The 19,059-nt window shown below is 43.5% G+C and overlaps 1 protein-coding gene across 1 annotated transcript in view; it reads left to right on the top strand.

The window, feature by feature from the left end:
- The window catches only part of GRIN2A (glutamate ionotropic receptor NMDA type subunit 2A), a 349,136-nt gene that overhangs the window by 255,549 nt on the left and 74,528 nt on the right, over positions 1-19,059 (top strand). Inside the window, exon 6 of the mRNA XM_037020713.2 lies at positions 15,531-15,736. Coding sequence (XP_036876608.2) covers positions 15,531-15,736 — 206 coding nt within the window. The remainder of the gene's footprint in view (positions 1-15,530; positions 15,737-19,059) is intronic.

Raw genomic sequence — 19,059 nt, 5'->3', positions numbered from 1 at the left:
ATTCTACTGACTTTGGGCCTCATTTGTTCTTCTTTTTCTAGTTTCATTAATTGTGAGTTTAGACTGTTCATTTGGGATTGTTCTTGTTTCTTGAGGTAAGCCTGTATTGTGATAGACTTCCCTCTTAGCACAGCGTTTACTGCATCTCACAGATTTTTGTAGTGTTGAGTTATTGTTTTCATTTGTCTCCATATATTGCTTGATCTCTGTTTTTATTTGGTCATTGATCCTGATCCATGGATTATTTAGGAGCGTGTTGGTAAGCCTCCATATATTTGTGGGCTTTTTTGTTTTCTTTGCATAATTTATTCTAGTTTCATACTTTTGTGGTCTGAGAAGCTAGTGTACAATTTCAATCCTTCTGAATTCACTGAGGCTCTTTTTGTGGCCTAGCATATGATCTATTCTTGAAAATGTTCCATGTGCACTTGAGAAGAATGTATGTCCTACTGCTTTTGGGTGTAGAGCTCTGTAGATGTCTGTTAGGTCCTTCTGTTCTAATGTGTTGTTTAGTACCTCTGTCTCCTTGTTTTATGTCTGGTCGATCTGTCCTATGGAGTGAGTGGTGTGTTGAAGTCTCCTAAAATGAATGCATTGCATTTTATTTCCCCCTTTAATTCTGTTAGTGCTTGTTTCACATATGTAGGTGCTCCTGTGTTGTGTGCATAGGTATTTATAATGGTTGTATTCTCTTGTTGGACTGGCCCCTTTTATCATTATGTAATATCCTTCTTTGTCTCTTGTTACTTTCTTTGTTTTGAAGTCTATTTTGTCTGATACAAATACTGCAACTTGTGCTTTTTTCTTCCTATTATTTGCATGAAATATCTTTTTCCATCCCTTCACTTTGAGTCTATGTATGTCTTTGGGTTTGAAGTGAGTATCTTGTAGGCAGCATATAGATGGGTCTTGTTTTTTAATCTGTTCTGTAACTCTGTGTCTTTTGATTGGTGCATTCAGTCCATTTACCTTTAGGGTGATTATTGACAGTTATGTACTTACTGCTATTGCAGGCTTTAGATTCATGGTTACCAAAGGTTCAAGGGTAGCTTCTTTACTATCTAAAAGTCTAACTAAACTCAGTACACTATTTCAAACACAATCTAAAGGTTCTTTTCTTTTTTCTCCTCCTCCACTGTTTATGTATTAGGTGTCATATTCTATACTCTTTGTATATCCCTTGACTGACTTTGTGGATAGTTGATTTAATTTTGCATTTACCTATTAATTAATTGGTCTACTTCATTTACTGTTGTTTTGTTTTCTCTGGTGACAGCTTTTTAGCATAAGGAGCACTTCCATCTACACCAGTCCCTGTAAAATACACTGTAGAGGTGGTTTGTTGGAGGTAAATTCCCTCAACTTTTGCTTATTCAGAAATTGTTTAATCCCTGCTTCAAATTTAAATGATAATCTTGCCCAATAGAGTATTCTTGGTTCAAGGCCCTTCTGTTTCATTGCATTAAATATATCATGCCACTCCCTTCTGGCCTTTAAGGTTTCTGCTGAGAAGTCTGATGATAGCCTGATGGGTTTTCCTTTATAGGTAAGCTTTTTCCTCTTTGACTGCTTTTAATACTCAGTCCTTGTCCTTGATCTTTGCCATTTTAATCATCATATGTCTTGGTGTTTTCTTCCTTGGGTCCCTCATGTTGAGAGATCTATACACTTCCATGGCCTGTGAGACTATTTCCTTCCCTAGATTGGGGAAGTTTTCAGCAATTATTTCTTCAAAGATGCTTTCTATCCCTTTTTCTCTCTCTTCTTCTTCTGGTATCCTTATAATGCAAATATTCTTCCATTTGAATTGGTCACACTGTTCTCAATACTCTTCCATTTCTAGAGATCTTTTTTCTCTCTCTGCCTCAGCTTCTTTGTATTCCTGTTCTCTAATTTCTATTCCATTTACCATCTCCTCTACCTCATCTAATCTGATTTTAAATCCCTCCATTGTTTGTTTCATTTCAGGTACTGTATTTTTTAAAGTGCCTATTTCCCTCCTGAATTCATCCCTTAGCTCTTGAATGTGTTTTTGTAGTTCCATTAGCATGTGTATGACTTATATTTTGAATTCTTTTTCAGGAAGATTGCTGATTTCAGTTTCACTTAGCCCTCTTTCTGGTGTTTGTGGGATTTGGTTTGTACCAGGTTCTTTTGCCATTTCATATTTGTAATTATTACTATGGAATAATATGTTTGTGTAGGCAGCGCCCTCTAGTGCTCAGGAGCTCTACTCTCTGGAGCTGCCCAGCACCTAGAGCCATGGCGGTGGTCACAGGTGAGCGGTGCCAGTGCCTGCCAGAAGGAAAGAGCTCTTTCCTGCTTCCTGGCTGCAGTGCCTGCCTCCATTGCCAGGGCCAGTGGGCTGAGTGCACAGGGAGGACCCTCTGCATTACACCCCTGTAGCTGCTGTAGGCGGAGCCACCCTCTGGCTGGCCCAGCGCAAGGGCAGGGGAAGTGGGTTTGTGAACTGATGCTGGCAGGGAGGAAGGAGCGACAGGCTAGGTATTGTCATGGGGTGCCTTGGTGCACGTCTCCAGCCAGGTAGATGGAGTGCCTGAAGCTCTGGAAAGTTCCCAAACTTCTAGGCTGAGTGTGCCAGGATGATTTTGTTCACCTGTCCTTTCTCCAGAGCAGCAAGCTCTGTGTAACCCTTGCCCCTTTAGCAGCCCTCTTGCTGTTGGGAAGTCTTTCAAAGTGCCTGCCTTTCTTTTGTCCTGGAGTGGCTCACTGTGGGTACCTGTTCTCCACAAGTGGCTGGAATCTCAGTCTCTCCAAGTATTCCGCCTGTCTTTGCTTTCTAACCCCACTAATCTCCAGAGCACCATGTAATGTAGGTTTGTGCTCCCAAAGCAGATCTCCAGGGCTTGGTATTCAGCAGTCCTAGGCTTCTATGCCATCCCTGCTCCGTTTCCCTTCCTCTCGCCAGGAGCCGGGGTAGCTGGAGGGCCTGGGTCCTGCTGGATCATGGCTTTGCTACTTTACCCTTTTCTGTGAGGTCTTCTCTTTTCCCCAGATGTAGGCAGTCTGTTGCAGTCTTCTTTCCATTTGCTCTTTCAGGATTAGTTGTATTTGTTGTATTTTCATATTATTTGTGTTTTTGGGAGGAGGTTTCTGTCTCACCTCTCATGTTGCCATCTTTAATCCTCTACCAAGGGTTCCTTAAACTGTGAGTTTGACATTGTAATTCAGCAGAAAATGCCAAGTATTGCCTGGCTGGTCACGGAGATTCTCATTTCATCCAGTAACTCTGCAGGGCTCTGGAATTATTAATTGGTGCCCAAGGTGAGGATAATCAGTTTCAGTGAAATTATGTCCACAGTAGAGGGTTTCTTAGGCTTAGTTTTGTGAAATAGCAAGTCTTATCTGGCCCATCCTAACGGGATCCACGTCTCTCCTACTGCCTTCTGAAAATCATGTTCTTAACAGTGGGCAAAGCTGTGGATAAGCTTATTACTGTTTCCTCACCATTAAATCTTCTGTTGGCATTAGTATTTCAAAGGATCCTCTCACTGGACTACTTTACGGCTCAGAAAAGCCTGGAGCAAAGTAGTCTGGGGCCAGAGCTCAGCAAAGAAAGACGATTGTGAAAATACCACCTTACCCAAGGAGAATTGAAACTGTGATCTGTGTGTTTCATCACAGCAATGGATGTCAGCCACACAGATGGCCGTTTGGTTAGTATCTTCATAATAACCAGCAGTGCCACGGGCATCAACCCCTGGCTCTCCCTTTTCATCTAGAAGGAAGAAAGCATCGCAAGGATTCAAATTTATCATTGGTACTGGAGACCAAATGCCCATCAGAGACCTGACACCAAATTCCACACACTTCAACTTTCACAATCCAGTAATTTTTCGCGGGCGAGGGATGAACTGCTTTGCAACCGATCAATGCCACCAGATCTTACAACCTTATTTTAAAACTCTGCAGACACTGTCAATGGGGTTAACTTCGAACGTTCAGGGCCGAGATCCAAATAGAATCCGCTTTTTTACATAATGCTGAGTGAGGAAATCCATCAGCGTTTGGCCTGTTCCGTCCCTCAAGTGTCAGGTTTGATGCATTAAAGTCTCCTGCTTCTTTGGTCTGCAATTTAATTACCTCGAACCTATCTCCTGTTATAAATAGTTAGACACACTCAGCCACAAATTTTTGCCACTTTTCAAGGTTTTCCTTTTGCAAAAATTGCCTAGAGTAAAAGGAGGAGTCATAGCTATATTCATGCCCAGCCAGTCATAATGTTCAAGCCTGTGAGAGTGAACAACAAATGGAAGAAGGCCTTCAAGTGTGCTCCCCACCTCGGAGTAGGCCTCTCTTGACCACATCCTGATGCTTGCTGGCAACCCTGTCCAGGGAGCAGAGCTCTGAAATACCATCCAGGTAAATACTCAGAAAGGAGCTATTTACTCGGCCAGATTGCAAATGGCATTTCATTTCTCTACAAGTAGAAACCACACTGATCTTTGAAATTTACCCAGAAAAAGTACATTAGAAGTTCAAAAGAAAAACCTCCACTGTATTTCTAAATTGTCTTTGTGAAAGTGCTAGAAATCATGGTGGTTATCACTATTGTTGTCAGAGACGACCGACCTCAGGTCAGTCCTCATCCCATTTATCATGTGCTTCTCTTCCCCTCCATCCCATTTCAGATTCTGTGATTGTCCCCTTTTCCTTCGCACCTCTTCCTGGTTTTGCCAACCCCCATGCATTCTGGTTCTCTTCTCCAAGGCAGCAGCCCTTTAAAGGTGTTCGACCAAGTTTATGTTCGAGTTTTGATAATAAGAGATGCAGCAATGTAAACAGAGTCTGGTCATCATCTTGGCTGTAAGCATCTCAGCTACATGATACAAAAGGGAAGATAGAATCCTCCCTTCGAAGGCCCCTTACGTAATGGACTGAGATTACCACAGAGGCGAAGAAAAAGTCTAATCAGCTGTTAGAGCCTTAATTACATTCCTCTTGGTTGAAATCCCCAAATTACCTAATTGTCACTCAGTTCACACTTGAGCAGTTGATTTCTTTCTCCGTGATCTATTATTCTGATCGCCTTTTGGATGTCAGTGTTCATGTTCAGTAGAATTCAACCCCCAGTCTGCAAGGGCTCCCAGCCGCTGTGCTGTGGGGGCCTTTTCCAGGGGGGATTTCAAGGTCCTTGAAAGAATCCATTCACAGGTAAACTGAGGAAATAAAGCCAGCAGACATGAACAAAAACTGCAGGACAGCACCTCTGGCTGCCCTCTCCCCTCCTCCTGCACACTTCACAGGGCAAGAAAATGTTACCCTCTCCAAAGAGGAAAGAAACGTCGCCCTCTGCACAGGGCAGCCTGAACTCAGGTGTTCCGGCTCCCCCACGTCAGGACTCTTTCTGCAGCAGGCGTTTTTCCATTTGCCCCATGAAAGATTCCCTCCACAAAGCAAACTGTTTCTGTTTGCCTTAACATTTCCCAAACCAAATAGGATGGCAACTTCGGGAATATGGAGGAGTAGCAGTGGCCCCGGGCTGTGGGGTCAGAAGGCCTGAGCTCACATCCCAGATGTTCTCACAGGCTGTTTCATCCCAGGCAAGTCCCTTAGACTCCCAGCTTCCAACCAACCTTTCCCTTCCAGAGTCGTTGGGGTGAAATGAGAAAATGCACACTGGGGTAATCACAGGGCCTCAAGAAGTGCTGGTTATTATACCTGCTCATTATTTAATAACCATGGTTACAGCCCATGGACTGATACGAAAGTTATACATGAAAGGATCCCAAGAGCAGGTTCGGAAAATCAATGAGTAATTATGAGAGAGAGCTCCTTTTTATGTTTTGCTGATTTTTCAAGTCTCTAATGTTGTATCCCACTCCAGTGTGGAACCAAAGAAGAGAGAGAAAAAAAAAAAACACTGTTAACTGTTTAGCTAATTATCAGGACACATCACTTTTAAGAGCTCAGAAAGACTGAAAAGTTGACCGGAGAAATAGAACGTCTGTCCATCCCCGGAAGATGGAAGATTACAAATGAACTTCTGAAGAAAGTGGGGGCTCATTGTTACAGAGACCTCCACTTTTAAATGTGAGGTTGAACGAGGCTTGAGCTCTTCTCCTGTTGGCTGAACCTCAAGAGGAGAATGGGAGCAAAAATGCAGGTTGTTCATGGAAATAACAATGATCAAAACACGTGTCCATGAATTACCAGGTCTGTGCTGGATTCTGAGACAGTTTGACGTTGTTATCCATAAAGAAGCTAGATTATCCTGAGAGCAGTTATTACAGGAGAAAAAAAATCAGCGCCTCCAATGTGAGCTGTGTAACAATTAGGCAATTCTGAAATTTCAACTGAGAGGAACTTAATTAAGGCTCTAATAGCTGATTAAACTCGTTTAGATCTGCTAGCAATTGCCACTGGTTACATAAGTAACCCAAGAAGAAAGATTTCTATCTTTTTTATAACACTGTGTTTAATCCTGCTGGTAACTGTAGGTATGATCATTCAGGTGCTTCTCAAAATGTGGTCCTTAGACTGCTTAGCACAAGGTGACCTAGGATCCTGGTTGAAAAGTCAGGTTCTCAGGCCTCATCCCAGACCTACCGCTTCAGACACCCCAGAGATCTAGGAGCCTGCATTCTTAAGGGTTCTTATTTATGCTGAAGTTTCATCATCCAACCACCTCCAGTAATTGCACTTAAGACAGCACATACCAGGGAAACAGACATGTTCCCTCAGTTTCTGGAAGGCACTTCTCAGGTTCACTCTGCCACCAGCCATCTGAGGCCTCATGGTGTTGAAGATAAAGCAGGTTTGACTCACAGCTGCTTTACCGTAGTTTTCTTTCGTAGAGGCTTGTTCGAATATATGGTGCAGGAAAGAGCTGGGTTCAACTGTGATACCCGTTTTCAGCACGGCAGCTGTCTTGGACAAACTTTAGACTGGGTCTTGGTTTAAAAAGATTCACTCAACTCAGATGCAGAATCCTGCAGACAGAGCACATGTCGACCGTCACGGGTCAGACATCGTGTTGTCGTTTCCAGGTCGGTCAAAATCAGATCCGCTTTTGGCTCCCAGCGGCGAACAAAGGCCCAAAACCACTTGTGTGCAAACCCGCTATCAGCTTGCTTGTGCATTCGATGTGCATGCAGGGATGTGGGGTGATGCTAACCGATGATGCTGTTTATGCTAAATATGGACGTTAAATCATTTTAATTTCCTTCATGGCCATTTATCCCATGTCCTCTGGAAGACTTTGTATTTCAGGTGGAGAGAAATTGGCCCCCTGTCTGCTTTGTTTTTCTCCTTAAATTCATCTTCCTGAAGAGTTAATTACTCATATTTTCTCCAGCCTGGGAGTAAATCACTGCTTATTATCCAGAGTGAAATGTTTCCCGATGTTTTGCACATGCGGAGTGTTTGTTTTAAGGCCTGTTTCCCTTCTTGGCTGTGAAATCACCCCATGAGCTCCCGGGGCCAGTCCAGCTGGAGCACAGGCAGTGTGAACTTGGCCTCCATTGTCGGTTTTAATAAATTTCCTCTCTGATGTTTAATCTTGTAATGCCTATTGTCTTGTCTCCAAGGAGAGGTGCTGAGCAAACAGGCAACTTTCTTCTTTTAACTTTGAATTCTAAGTAAAAAATTGACAGTATGTTGCAGCCTGAGTCGAGTTCAGTTCAGCCAATATTTTTTGAACGGGCTTGTGGGTGAGCGCTACACCAGGCTTCTGTACTTGTGGTTCCCGTGGTTGTGGAAGCCTGGTCAGGTCTGGCTATTCAACAGAACCAGAATTCAAGGCAAACCGAGCCGTCAGTCTCCAGCCCCACACAACCACGCAATCTATCTCTGAGTCCTATCGATCGGACCACTTTCAGATCCCGTGAGTTCCTGCCACCTCACCAGTGTGGCCATACATCAGGCTGCCTCCTAACCCTCATGCTGGGCTCAGAATCTTTTAGCCACAAACACTTCCTCTGCATTATGTTGGGAAGAAGTGTTCTAATACATCAGAGTGACTTTATCTCTCCCCATGGCTGAGTTTTCAGTAAACCTCTACACACTTCCTTTGCCCTCAGAATGAAGACAGAACCCTTACAAAGCTGCAGGCCAGCTCTGCTGGGCCAGCTCCTAGCTGGAATTCCTTTCCTATTGGAATCATCTTTTGGCTCCCTTCCGGAGCAGGAAGCTCTGCTTCAGCAGCATCCTGCGTGTGTGCCCAGCACCGCAGTGAACTCACTTTATTCCCATTGAGCTTTGACTCCGCCCCTCAAGCAGACTGGAAGCCCTGAGGATGGGGACCAGGCCTGGACTGTTCACAGCTGTGGCTCCAGGGAAAGAATAGGTAGGGTTTCAGTTGGTGGAGATGATAAGGAAAGGAATTTTGGGTAGAAGGAACAGCATCAGCAAAGGCAGGTTGTGTTTGGTGAGAAGTGAAAAGTGTATGCATCATTGTGCCTTGGGATTGTGTGTGTGTGTACTAGGCATGTGCAGCTGTGCATGTGGGGCATGGTCAGTGTATATATGTGTGTATATTGCATGTTCAGGTAGGTAAGAGTATATGTGTGTAGGTGTGTGTTTAGGTATAGGCTCATGTGTAGATGTGTGGGTATATGATAAATACATGTATACATATGTGAATATGCATAGGTGGTAAGTATATGTGTGTTTGAAGGTACGCATGTACATGTTTTAGTGTGAGAGTATGTTTAGGGTGCATGGGAGAGATAAAAGAAATGGGAGAGAGAGAGAAAGAGAGAGGTGAAGTTGATTGTACCTGTATTGTAGGGTCCACTAAGGAGAGTTAAAGGGAATCTGGATTTGATTCTGTATTAGGCAGTCTGAGTCATGGAAGAATTTGTGTAGGTGTAGATCTGTGGTTTTGGTGCTTATGTATATTTTTAGCTGGTGGCTTGGGAGACCAGGAGGCCAGTCATGAAGTGATTTTAATTGTCTCTTGTAAACATTTCGTGAATACATCAAACAAGATCAAACACTCTTATCTCTTTGAAAGGAGAGCTCAAAACACCTATTAACATAATTTCTAGCAGCCTCTTGCAGCCGCTGTGACATCCAAGTTTATCCAGACACGAAGGGGTGAATATTGTAACAGACATTTTCCAGAGATGAAATTATCTCTGCCTCTGAGGAAATACTGGCTGGGCATTTTCATAAGTAACCACTGGCCTTTCACAAAACACTTTCTAGGAGCTGAAGAGCAATTAGCTTTCTAAAAGCACTGTATTTAAATTTTATTAATAAGAACAGATAAAAAACCATTATAAAGCGCATTTCCCCTTTTTATATTTCTTTTAACAAAATCACTTCTCTCCATCAGAGGTCAGTGACTTTTCTTTGTCCTCAAAACCTCAGTATATTTTCTGAAAACACTCAAAGGTTTATCACAAAAATTCAGTTTATTTTCAAGGTAAAGACTTTGTTTCCTCCTCCCACAAAGACTATTTGGATGAGTTTGGGACTGTTTTTAATTTTTAAAAAAATTCATGATAGTGATAAAAGTCATCTGCCCACACCTATTTCTTCTGTATAGAGTGTTTATAAGAATTAAAATAGTGCTAAGCATGGTGTCTATACATAAAAAGTGCCCAGTGAACGTCAGCGTTTGTTGTTATAAGAGCTCCAGCAAGGCCATCACGACTTTATTGTTCTCTTCTCTCTATTTCTTAGTTTTTTGATAGGTTCCTCTGTGTAGCCACCCTGTTCCTAATCATCTCAGAAAAAGTCTCAGATAAAACCCTCATTGGCTCAGTTTAGGTCACATGCACATTCCTGAACCAATCACTGTGGCTCAGGGAGCTAAATGTACTGATTCGCCAAATAAAGGGCACGTGCCTTTTCTCGAAATGGGAGGCAGGAATCTCTACGAAGGAGAATCAGTGTGCTGTAACTAAAAAAAATGGGAAATGGACGATGGGCATGCAAAGTCAACCTAAGGCTGTTAAAGAACCCTGGGGCAGATGTGAGGAAAAATCATGATTTGTGGCCAAAATCCTTGTTATGGGGAAAAAGAAACTGTGCCCATACCAAACCAAAGTTAGTATCAAGAAATGCTTTTAGGAAGTTAAAACATGTAATATTATGAACTCTCCTTTAAAACATTTTTTTTTTTATTTAAGCCACAACAGAATAACAACATAGAGCATCTTCCCTGTGCTTGGCATTCCTTTGTGTGCTTTAAACGTAGTAACTAATTTAGTCCTCTCAGCAACCCTGTGAGTTATACTCTATCATCATCCCATTTTTCAGATGATGACATTGAGGCAGAGAGACATTAACTGTATATCCAAGTGGCACAGCTGCAATTTGAAGCCAGGGTGGCTGGCTCCAGAGCTGTGTTACTCTGTCTCTCTAAAGATATATCTATTATTTTTTTTTAAATTCCCTCTTTTGAATTCAGAAAAAAAAATTTTTTTCAGGATAAAACTTAAGTAACCTTTGATTTTAGAAGAGTTTCCGATTTACGAAAAGAATTGCGAAGGTAGTACGAGTTCCCATATACCTCACACTCAGTTTTTCCAATTATTATTAACATCTGACATTAGTGTGATGTGTGTGTCACAACTGATGAGTCAATATTGATACATTTTTGTGAACTAACGCCCATGCTTTATTCAGGTTCCCTGGATTTTTATCTCGTGTCCTTTTTCTGTTCCATCCCGATACCGCACCCGGGATATCACGTGGCATTCGATCCTACATCAAGAGTGAGGCTGCTCCTGGCTATGACAGCTTTTCCGACTTGCCTTGTGTTTTGATGACCTTGACCTTGACGGTTTTGAGGAATCCTGGTCAGATATTTTCTAAGATGTCCCTAGGTTGGGATTTTTCTCATTTTCTTTTCTTATGATTAGACTGAGGTTAGTGTTTTGGGAGTAAGATCACACAGACAGAGGAACCCTGTCATCGCGTGTATCAAGAGACCGGATGGTCAGAATGACTTGTCCCTGCTGAATGATGTTGGCCGTGGTTCTGGTAACATTTGTCAGATTTCTGTACTGCAGTTTCTTCTTTTTTTCCCCCAGCAAAAACTTTTCATTGCATTTTCCCAATGATTCAAAAACGAGTCCTGGGATCAGATCCTGACTCCGCCACTCTCAAGCCATGTGACCTGAACAAGTTACTCAAACTCTGTGCTTTCAGGGTCCTCATCTATGAAATGGCGATAATAATAGGATCTTATTCATGGATCTGTTTTTAGAATTACATGAGTTCATGTTTAAAGCTCCCAGAATAGTGGCAACAGAAACACTTATTTTTATCATCTCATGTAATCCTTACACAGCAAATGTGCAAGGTGGGCACTGTTATTTGCCTGGAAAATATGAAGAAACCAGATTTCAAAGAGGAAGGCAGTGATTACACTGTTCACCAGGTCTTTCACTGGCCAAGCTTAAATTCCTGCTGTGACATTTATGATGTGCCCTTAGCAAGATACTTCATCTCTTTGAGCCTCAGTTGCCATGCAAGGAAGATAAGCACAGGTCCCTACCTCCTAGGGTTGTTTGGAGGATTGAGTCAGATAATGCATGAAAAACCCTGGTCTCTGTTCCTGGAAATATAGTAAAACACCCAGTAAGTGTTAAATACTTTGTCATCATTGTCCAAGTGACCGCAGCTGGTACTTGACCAAGTCAGGATTTGAACCCAGGCCCCTCACTAGAGAATGAGGAAGAGTCAGCTTTGTGGGAAGCCTCCGATTTGGGTACCACTGGCTTTTGTGCAGCTGGAAAACTCCCAACCAAGAAAGCACTATTGACATCACTCTTCTTGGCCTTCTGGCTTGGTTCTCAGAAGCATCCCGTCTTCTTCAGAGATAGGCATGTCATCACTGACCTCTAGCCGTTCTTTGCAGGTACAAAGCTACCCTGACATATGGCTGCTCTCCAGCATTAAACATCAGCCTCTGAGGAGCGCTGCCTCCATTTGCTCCTTTCTAATTATTCATTTATTGCCCCAGTCCAAATCAGGAACAAGTTTGGAGGGCAGCTCTCTACTTTGCACACAACCTTAAACCTGAAAGACCTTAGAGGTCATCTAGTCCAAACCCACCCTCCTCATATCTTACAGGTGAGGAGACTGAGACCTACACAGTGAGATCAAAGATCAAGGGCATGCCATAACAGGAACTCAGGTCTTCACGTTCTCAACCAGTACTTCGGCTGCAAAAGCTTACAGTTTTCCCAAAGAGAGGTTTAATGAATGTTGAATTAAGGACAGTCCTATCTCATATGGAGAACTTGCGTGCTCGGGAATGTGATTTCAGAGACGTTTCCCATCATTATTTTTCACTTACAACCCTCAAAACCACATGTGAAATGGAGATCCTTTCATTTGTGGTTGAAGTTGGGGACAATTGTGTGACCCGCACAAGGTCACACAGCGGAGAGCATTGACGGATTTAAGCCTGTCGGTCCATCTGACCCCTAAGTCCACAGCATTGATGATTCTGCACCCCTCCTCCCTGTGCCATGTGAGGGAGAAGAGACTGGAGAATCATAATCTAGTGGGAGAAATTACATAAGCACATAGGCTGCTGAAGTATAATATTGTTAAGCAAATGGAGATTAGATATTTGAGTGATTAAGGGCTAAGAATGAGATGTTAGGATTCCTGGGTTGTCTGTCAACATAATATGGGGGAAGTGGGGGGGAGTATAAATGAAACTGGCCATGAGTTAGTAGAAGCTAGACAATGGGATTAGGGAGATTCACTGTTCTACTTTTGTATGAATTCAAACTTTTCCAAAATAAAAAAGAAGAAAAAAAATGAATTGAGGGAGCAAAGAGTTTCCACCTGCTGGCAGGTCACGTGTGGACATACATCCATGTATCTTTTCAATCGTTCCCATCCGAGGACTCTCTCAGACTCGGAGAAGGAAGCAGGGGCTTTCAGGCTCCAGGGCAATGTTTCCACAGCATCTTTAGTTCCAGATCAAGTTTTGACCCTTCACTTGCTTCCACCCTCCTTGGCCAGCCCATGGGTACTTACTTGACATGTTAGGAAGGTCGAAAGGAATTTAAACATGTATAAAGAAAGTCATTGCACTCTGGCCCTCCTCAGGCTTTGCAACCTCTCTCTTCCTAAGTCAGCCTCTGGCAGCAACTTCTGCCCGACTCCCAGGGTGTGGGGTATGTGATGGGGTGAATGACATCACCAAAGATTCTGCCAGTTAAATGGTCTCTGCCTTGATTTATGTCATCTTGGGACTTCAGGTGCTGACTCTGCAAGGAAAGAAGGTTCTTGGAGCTGTAACATGATTACCATGAATCAACTAATAGAAGCTCTGTGTGTCTTGTGGGAAAGACCCTTTGGATTGAGACAGCCTTATGGTATACCTCTCATTCCACCCGTACTGGCTGTGTGAGCTTGCATGGGTTATATAAGCTCTCTGTGCTTCAGTTCCCTGAACTGTGAGGTTGGGATAATAATCCTTACCATGGAGGATGTGTGGGGATTAAACTAAGTGGTGATATTTCCTGACTGCACAGAAGTGCTCAGAAGTGACACTGTTATAGCATCAAAAGGCTATGGTGGAGATAGGGGCAAATCCTATATCCGCTAGGCAAGGCAGGAATTCCCTTACAGATTAGCTGATATTTGAGCTATGTTTTAAATGCTAACTACAGCAGTAATAAAATAGCAGCTGCCATGTGTGTTAACATGTTAAATTCTGTGCTCAATGCTTCGTGTATATTTTTGACTCATTCAGATCTCATTACCATCCTGAAATACATATCCTGTAGCTATCTGCACTTTAAAGGTAGAGAAAGTCAATCTCAGCAAGGCTCAGTGACTCTCCCAAGGCTACTCAGCTAATGGGTGAAGCCAGAATCAGCTCTCTTACTTCTGTTTGACCCCAAAAGCCATTCTCTTACCCACGGAACTACCCAGCCTCTCTTGGAGGTTATGTTTGCATTTTCCAAGAGAAATGGAAAGGAAAGGGATTGGTATAACATGTCACAGAAGGAAAGCTAGGATATCTCTTTTTCTTTTTTGCACGCTTATTATCATTGGTCTCGTCTTTGTCCCGCAGCCAACTGAGAGTCGAAGGCAAGAATTGTTCTGTTTTTGTCGTCAGTATTTCCAGGCTAGTGCCAGGACATAGTTGGTGTTCAATAAATCTGTTTTGAATGAATGAAGAATGTGTTGGGCTCCACTTTCCCCCCAGTCTGCATTACCCATCACAGCATGGGTAGATGAATGTGTTTGTTTGAGCAAATTATTTTATTGCCCTTCCTATCTTAAAAGCTGGACGGTTTTTAATTGACCACATGGGATGTTTCTCTACAAGCAGCAAACATTTTCCAGTCCAAACAGTGAGGTAATCTCAGAGAGCAGCGATTACCTTCTCTCCCCAGACCCCGTCCCTTCTCCTGGTGTCTAGCATTTCTGAATTCTCTTTGAGGGCCTGAGATTCATTTCTGGTGACACTTCCATTATAGGAGGGGAGGTGAGCGGGTCACGTCAACACAGACAAGCCTGGACTAGCACTTAGCTTTCCAGGTGAGGTGTTTCCTGGGGTTGGTATTACAAATAAAGCACTGACCTGAGGTGTCAAACAGTTGTGCGTGGAAGCGGGAGGAGGGAGGAGCAGGTGCATGCTGGGGGCAGCTTTCTCCCAGGGCGGATGTGAGTGGTGCCAATAAACTGTCAAATAAAATTAAGGTTCAAAACATACAGCCTTCAATTTGATTTCACCAAGATGCCGACTGCTGCTCCGAGGGAACGCTATCGGTTCTGTTTTGACAGGTCCTGATGATGTACACTAAGCAGTGAAAGTCTCCACTCTGTGCCGGATTAATAAAAGTTCACCTTAATTTGCAGCGTAAATAGAACCAGATCTGAGCATGAAATGAAGCTTCTAATTTCCTGACCTGCCCCATTCGCTCCTGTTGTCTCTCCTGCCAACGCTCCCTCCTTTCTGCTCTTTGACATCCTCTTCCTCTGCCCTTTCCTCTTTTTCTTCTTCTTTGCACCTTTAAAAGCCTCATCCTTCTCATTGTCTCTCTTCTATACGTAAAAGAAAAAGTAGGGGGTCTCGCGTTTGGGTCGCGCACTGCGCTGTATGCTTCTCACAAATCGCCCTAACTTCTGCACCGTCCTTGCAAAGAAAGTGGGATTGTGCCTATTTATAGACAGAAAAACAAGATGCTCATAGTGATTAAGTGCTTGCCTAGGGGCATACAGCCAGTAAGTAGCAGAGTGGGGATTCGAACCCAGGCCTCTCCGATTCTACCAGTCCATGCTATTTTCACATCAGTGCTTCTGAACTTTGTAAAACATCGGAACTACCTGCTTAGGTGCCACCACAGTATTTAATGAGTCTGGGGGAGAGTCCAGGGCCTGGGGCAGCGCAGTAGTCTGCTTTTCTTCTGTCTCCATTTTCCTTAGCACATAAACTGATGTGTATGTTGAGGCATGTTGCCGAAAATGCCCCTTGGGATAGAGTAGGGTTCTTTTCCAGTGCCTCCCACCGGGAAGGCCTTGCCTTTCTGGAAGTCAGTGGGGCAGGAAAGCTCACGGGTGTCCTTGTGTTGATGATGCAGGTGGGCAAGTGGGAGAACCAGACCCTGAGCCTGAGACATGCCGTGTGGCCGAGATACAAGTCCTTTTCGGACTGTGAGCCGGACGACAACCACCTGAGCATCGTCACCCTGGAGGAGGCCCCCTTTGTCATCGTGGAGGACATAGACCCGTTGACCGAGACGTGTGTGAGGAACACCGTGCCGTGTCGGAAGTTTGTCAAAATCAAGTGAGTCCAGGGATCCTGTGGGTTGAATGTGCCTAATCCTTCAAAATAGAGCCTGTGTCATTGATACAACTGTATGTGTAATACAGCAAAGTTTAATACAAAATAGACTCTATTATCATTGGTATAATAGAATAACATTGTTTTAGACTTAAATAAATACCTGGAACTATTTCAAATAGTTTGCATTCATTTAGCCCCACCCACAACTCTGTAACATAGGTGGTTTTATGCATTTTCAATATGGTGAAACTGAGTTCAATGGGAAGATTAAAAATATGTTCAAAGCCGTTCAGCTAGTAAATGGAGGAGGCAGGACTCTAAGACGGGTCCATCTGACTCCGCCACCGTGTTCTCAACCATCGTGCTGAGTCAACTTTCCCCTCCAGCCTCTCCTTCAATAACTTTCTGTTTTATTTTTCTGGACACTCCTCCCCCAACTCTGCACCTTCCATCACTTTGATATAACCCAGATATCCAAAATTTTCAAACAAAACTTCTCTCCCATTGTGAGTGAACATGCACCCTACATCTGACTTCCCAATGGGATCGTGGTGGCACTTACCTGCTGGTAGCTTCCTAGCTCACTGACAGCCAGCAAGCAGTGCCTCGGTGTCATTTCCTCTTTTATTATGATTGAAGAAAGAACTGACGTTTTCTATCGGAGCTTCTGGTGAAGGGTTCGCCCTAATCTATAAACCTCTGGTGAAGCATAAAGCTTCCTGACTAAGTCTGATTATACTCTTTGCTAATGCAAACACAAGCACAAATACCACCCTTCTGGGGGACTCACCAAAGGAAAAGGCTTTTGGTGGAAATTAAGAGGTAACTGACTTTGTTTCTGAGTATTTTCTGATCACCTCCTTTCACCTAGATAATTCTCACTTGTCCTGGAAGTTTTAACCACTCCCTCCCCAAGTTGGGTTAGTTTTCTGTCATCCACAGAACCCTGGGGATGTCTCTGTGTCTTAGGCTGTCTAGGCTGCTGTAACAAATCACCACAGGCTGAGCGGCTTCAACAGCAGGCATTCATTTCTCACAGGTCTGGAGTCTGGGAAGTCCATGATCAAGGTGCAGGCAAATCTGGTGTCTGATGAGGGCTGCCCAGCTTACAGGTGGCCTGCTTCCCATTCTGTCCTTACATGGCAGAGAGCCCAAAGCATAGAAGCAAGCTGTCTGTCTGTTCTTACAAGAGCCCATATCCCATTCATGAGGCTCCACCCTCGTGACCTCCCAGAGGCCCCGCCTCCTAACACCATCATACTGGGAATTAGGGTTTTGAATACAAAACTTGAGAGGTGCACATTGAGTCCATAATACTCTGTCTCTTACTTCACCACCTGTTTTTTTTTTTTGGTATCATTAATCTACTATTACATGAATGAACATTATGTTTACTAGGCTCCCCCCTTCACCAAGTCCCCCCCACAAACCCCATTACAGTCACTGTCCATCAGCGTAGTAAGAAGCTGTAGAATCACTACTTGTCTTCTCTGTGTTGCACAGCCCTCCCCACGCACCTCCCTACATTATACATGCTAATCGTAAGGACCCCTTTCTTTTTCCCCGCCCTTATTCCTCCCTTCCCACCCATTCTCCCCAGTCCCTTTCCCTTTGGTAACTGTTAGTCCATTCTTGGGTTCTGTCACCACCTGTTTTCTTTTTGTTTTTTAACATTTTTAAAAATTTTGATATCATTAATCTATAATTACAGAAAGAACATTATGTTTACTAGGTTCCCCCCATCACCAAGTCCACCCCACATACCCCTTCACAGTCACTGTCCATTTGCATAGTAAGATGCTGTAAAATCACTACTTGTCTTCTCTGTGTTGCACAGCCCTCCCTGTGCCCCCCACATTATACATGCTAATCGTAAGGCCCCCTTTCTTTTCCCCCCCTTATCCCTCCCTTCCCACCCATCGTCCCCAGTTCCTTTCCCTTTGGTAACTATTAGTCCATTCTTAGGTTCTGTGATTCTGCCGCTGTTTTGTTCCTTCAGTTTTCCTTTGTTCTTATACTCCACATATGAGTGAAATCATTTGGTACTTGTCCTTCTCTGCCTGGCTTATTTACTGAGCATAATACCCTCTAGCTCCATCCATGTTGTTGCAAATGGTAGGATCTGTTTTTTTTCTTATGGCTGCATAATATTCCCTTGTGTATATGTACCACATCTTCTTTATCCATTCATCTACTGATGGATGTCACCATCTGTTTTTATGGCTTATAATTTATCTGTCTTTCTCCCTGGAGTATGAGTTGCCTAAATATAGGGAATATGGCTCATTCATCTTCGTATCCCCAGTAGCAGGCACAGAACAGGCCACACTAATGTTGGGAATGACTGAGCGGGTGAGTGAATGGGTGCTTTCCCTCCCCCACTCCAAATTCCAACCCAAGTTGTTATTATACAAGATGCAAATACTCAGAGCTCAGAGCTTAGGATAAAGATAATTAAAAATATATATATACATATGATTGCTAAATGTGCTATCAAGGCATATTTTGGTTTGGAGAAAGATTTTTTTTTCTTCCCCTATCAGTAATCAGCTTCTTTAGAGTTGAAATTTTTAATAGATTAATAAGTAAATCAATACTCATTAAGCACAGTGTATGTGTTACGCACAGTGCAGGGATATGGCAATGCACAGGGAAGGCAAAAGACCAGGGTCCTGTGGTTATGGAACACACTCAGTGAAAAAAAAAACAACTTAGCCAAAAATGGGCCCGGGGAAGCTGCATGACAGGGTGAGCTTTGGAAAGGACACAAATAAGGTGGTGTGATAAGAGTGACTTGTCTGCGGGACTCCTTGAGCTCACACAGGTGAGATTTAAGAAGACATAGAGGAGATGAGAAGGGGCCAAGCATGGGAAGATCTGGGGAAAAGCCTTCAGATAGAGGGGGCAGCAGGTGCAAAGGGCCCACGGGAGGAAAGGGATTGGCAAGTTCCAGAAACGGAAGGAAGCCCAGGGCAGCACTAGGGGCTCATGAGCTGGGTGGGAGGAGGAAAGGGAATGTGAGAAAGGTGCCACAGGAGGCTTTGGTTTGAGTGGCTGTTCCTCCAGCAGAACTCAGTCAGATGAAGAAAGCCAAGTGGCCGGCACATAGCAAAGGATACAGCCCCAGTGGGCCGCCTCCTTTCTGATAACAGTGCCTTCTCTGTTCCAGCAGGTTCCATGAGGTAGGGCATCTCGTACTTCATAATCCATAGTAAGAGTTTAAAATCTGTAACATCAGAAACCTTGGAGCTGGAAACAGTAGATCACCAAGTCTGGAGCCCTATTTGTATGGAGTAATGAACCCCCAAATAAATTACTCCCTT

Source organism: Manis javanica, chromosome 10 (genome assembly GCF_040802235.1).
Source record: "Manis javanica isolate MJ-LG chromosome 10, MJ_LKY, whole genome shotgun sequence".
In the NCBI taxonomy this organism is placed as follows: Eukaryota; Metazoa; Chordata; class Mammalia; order Pholidota; family Manidae; genus Manis; species Manis javanica.
The sequence above is the reverse complement of the archived record's forward strand: the minus strand, read 5'-3'. Positions and strand labels throughout refer to the sequence as shown.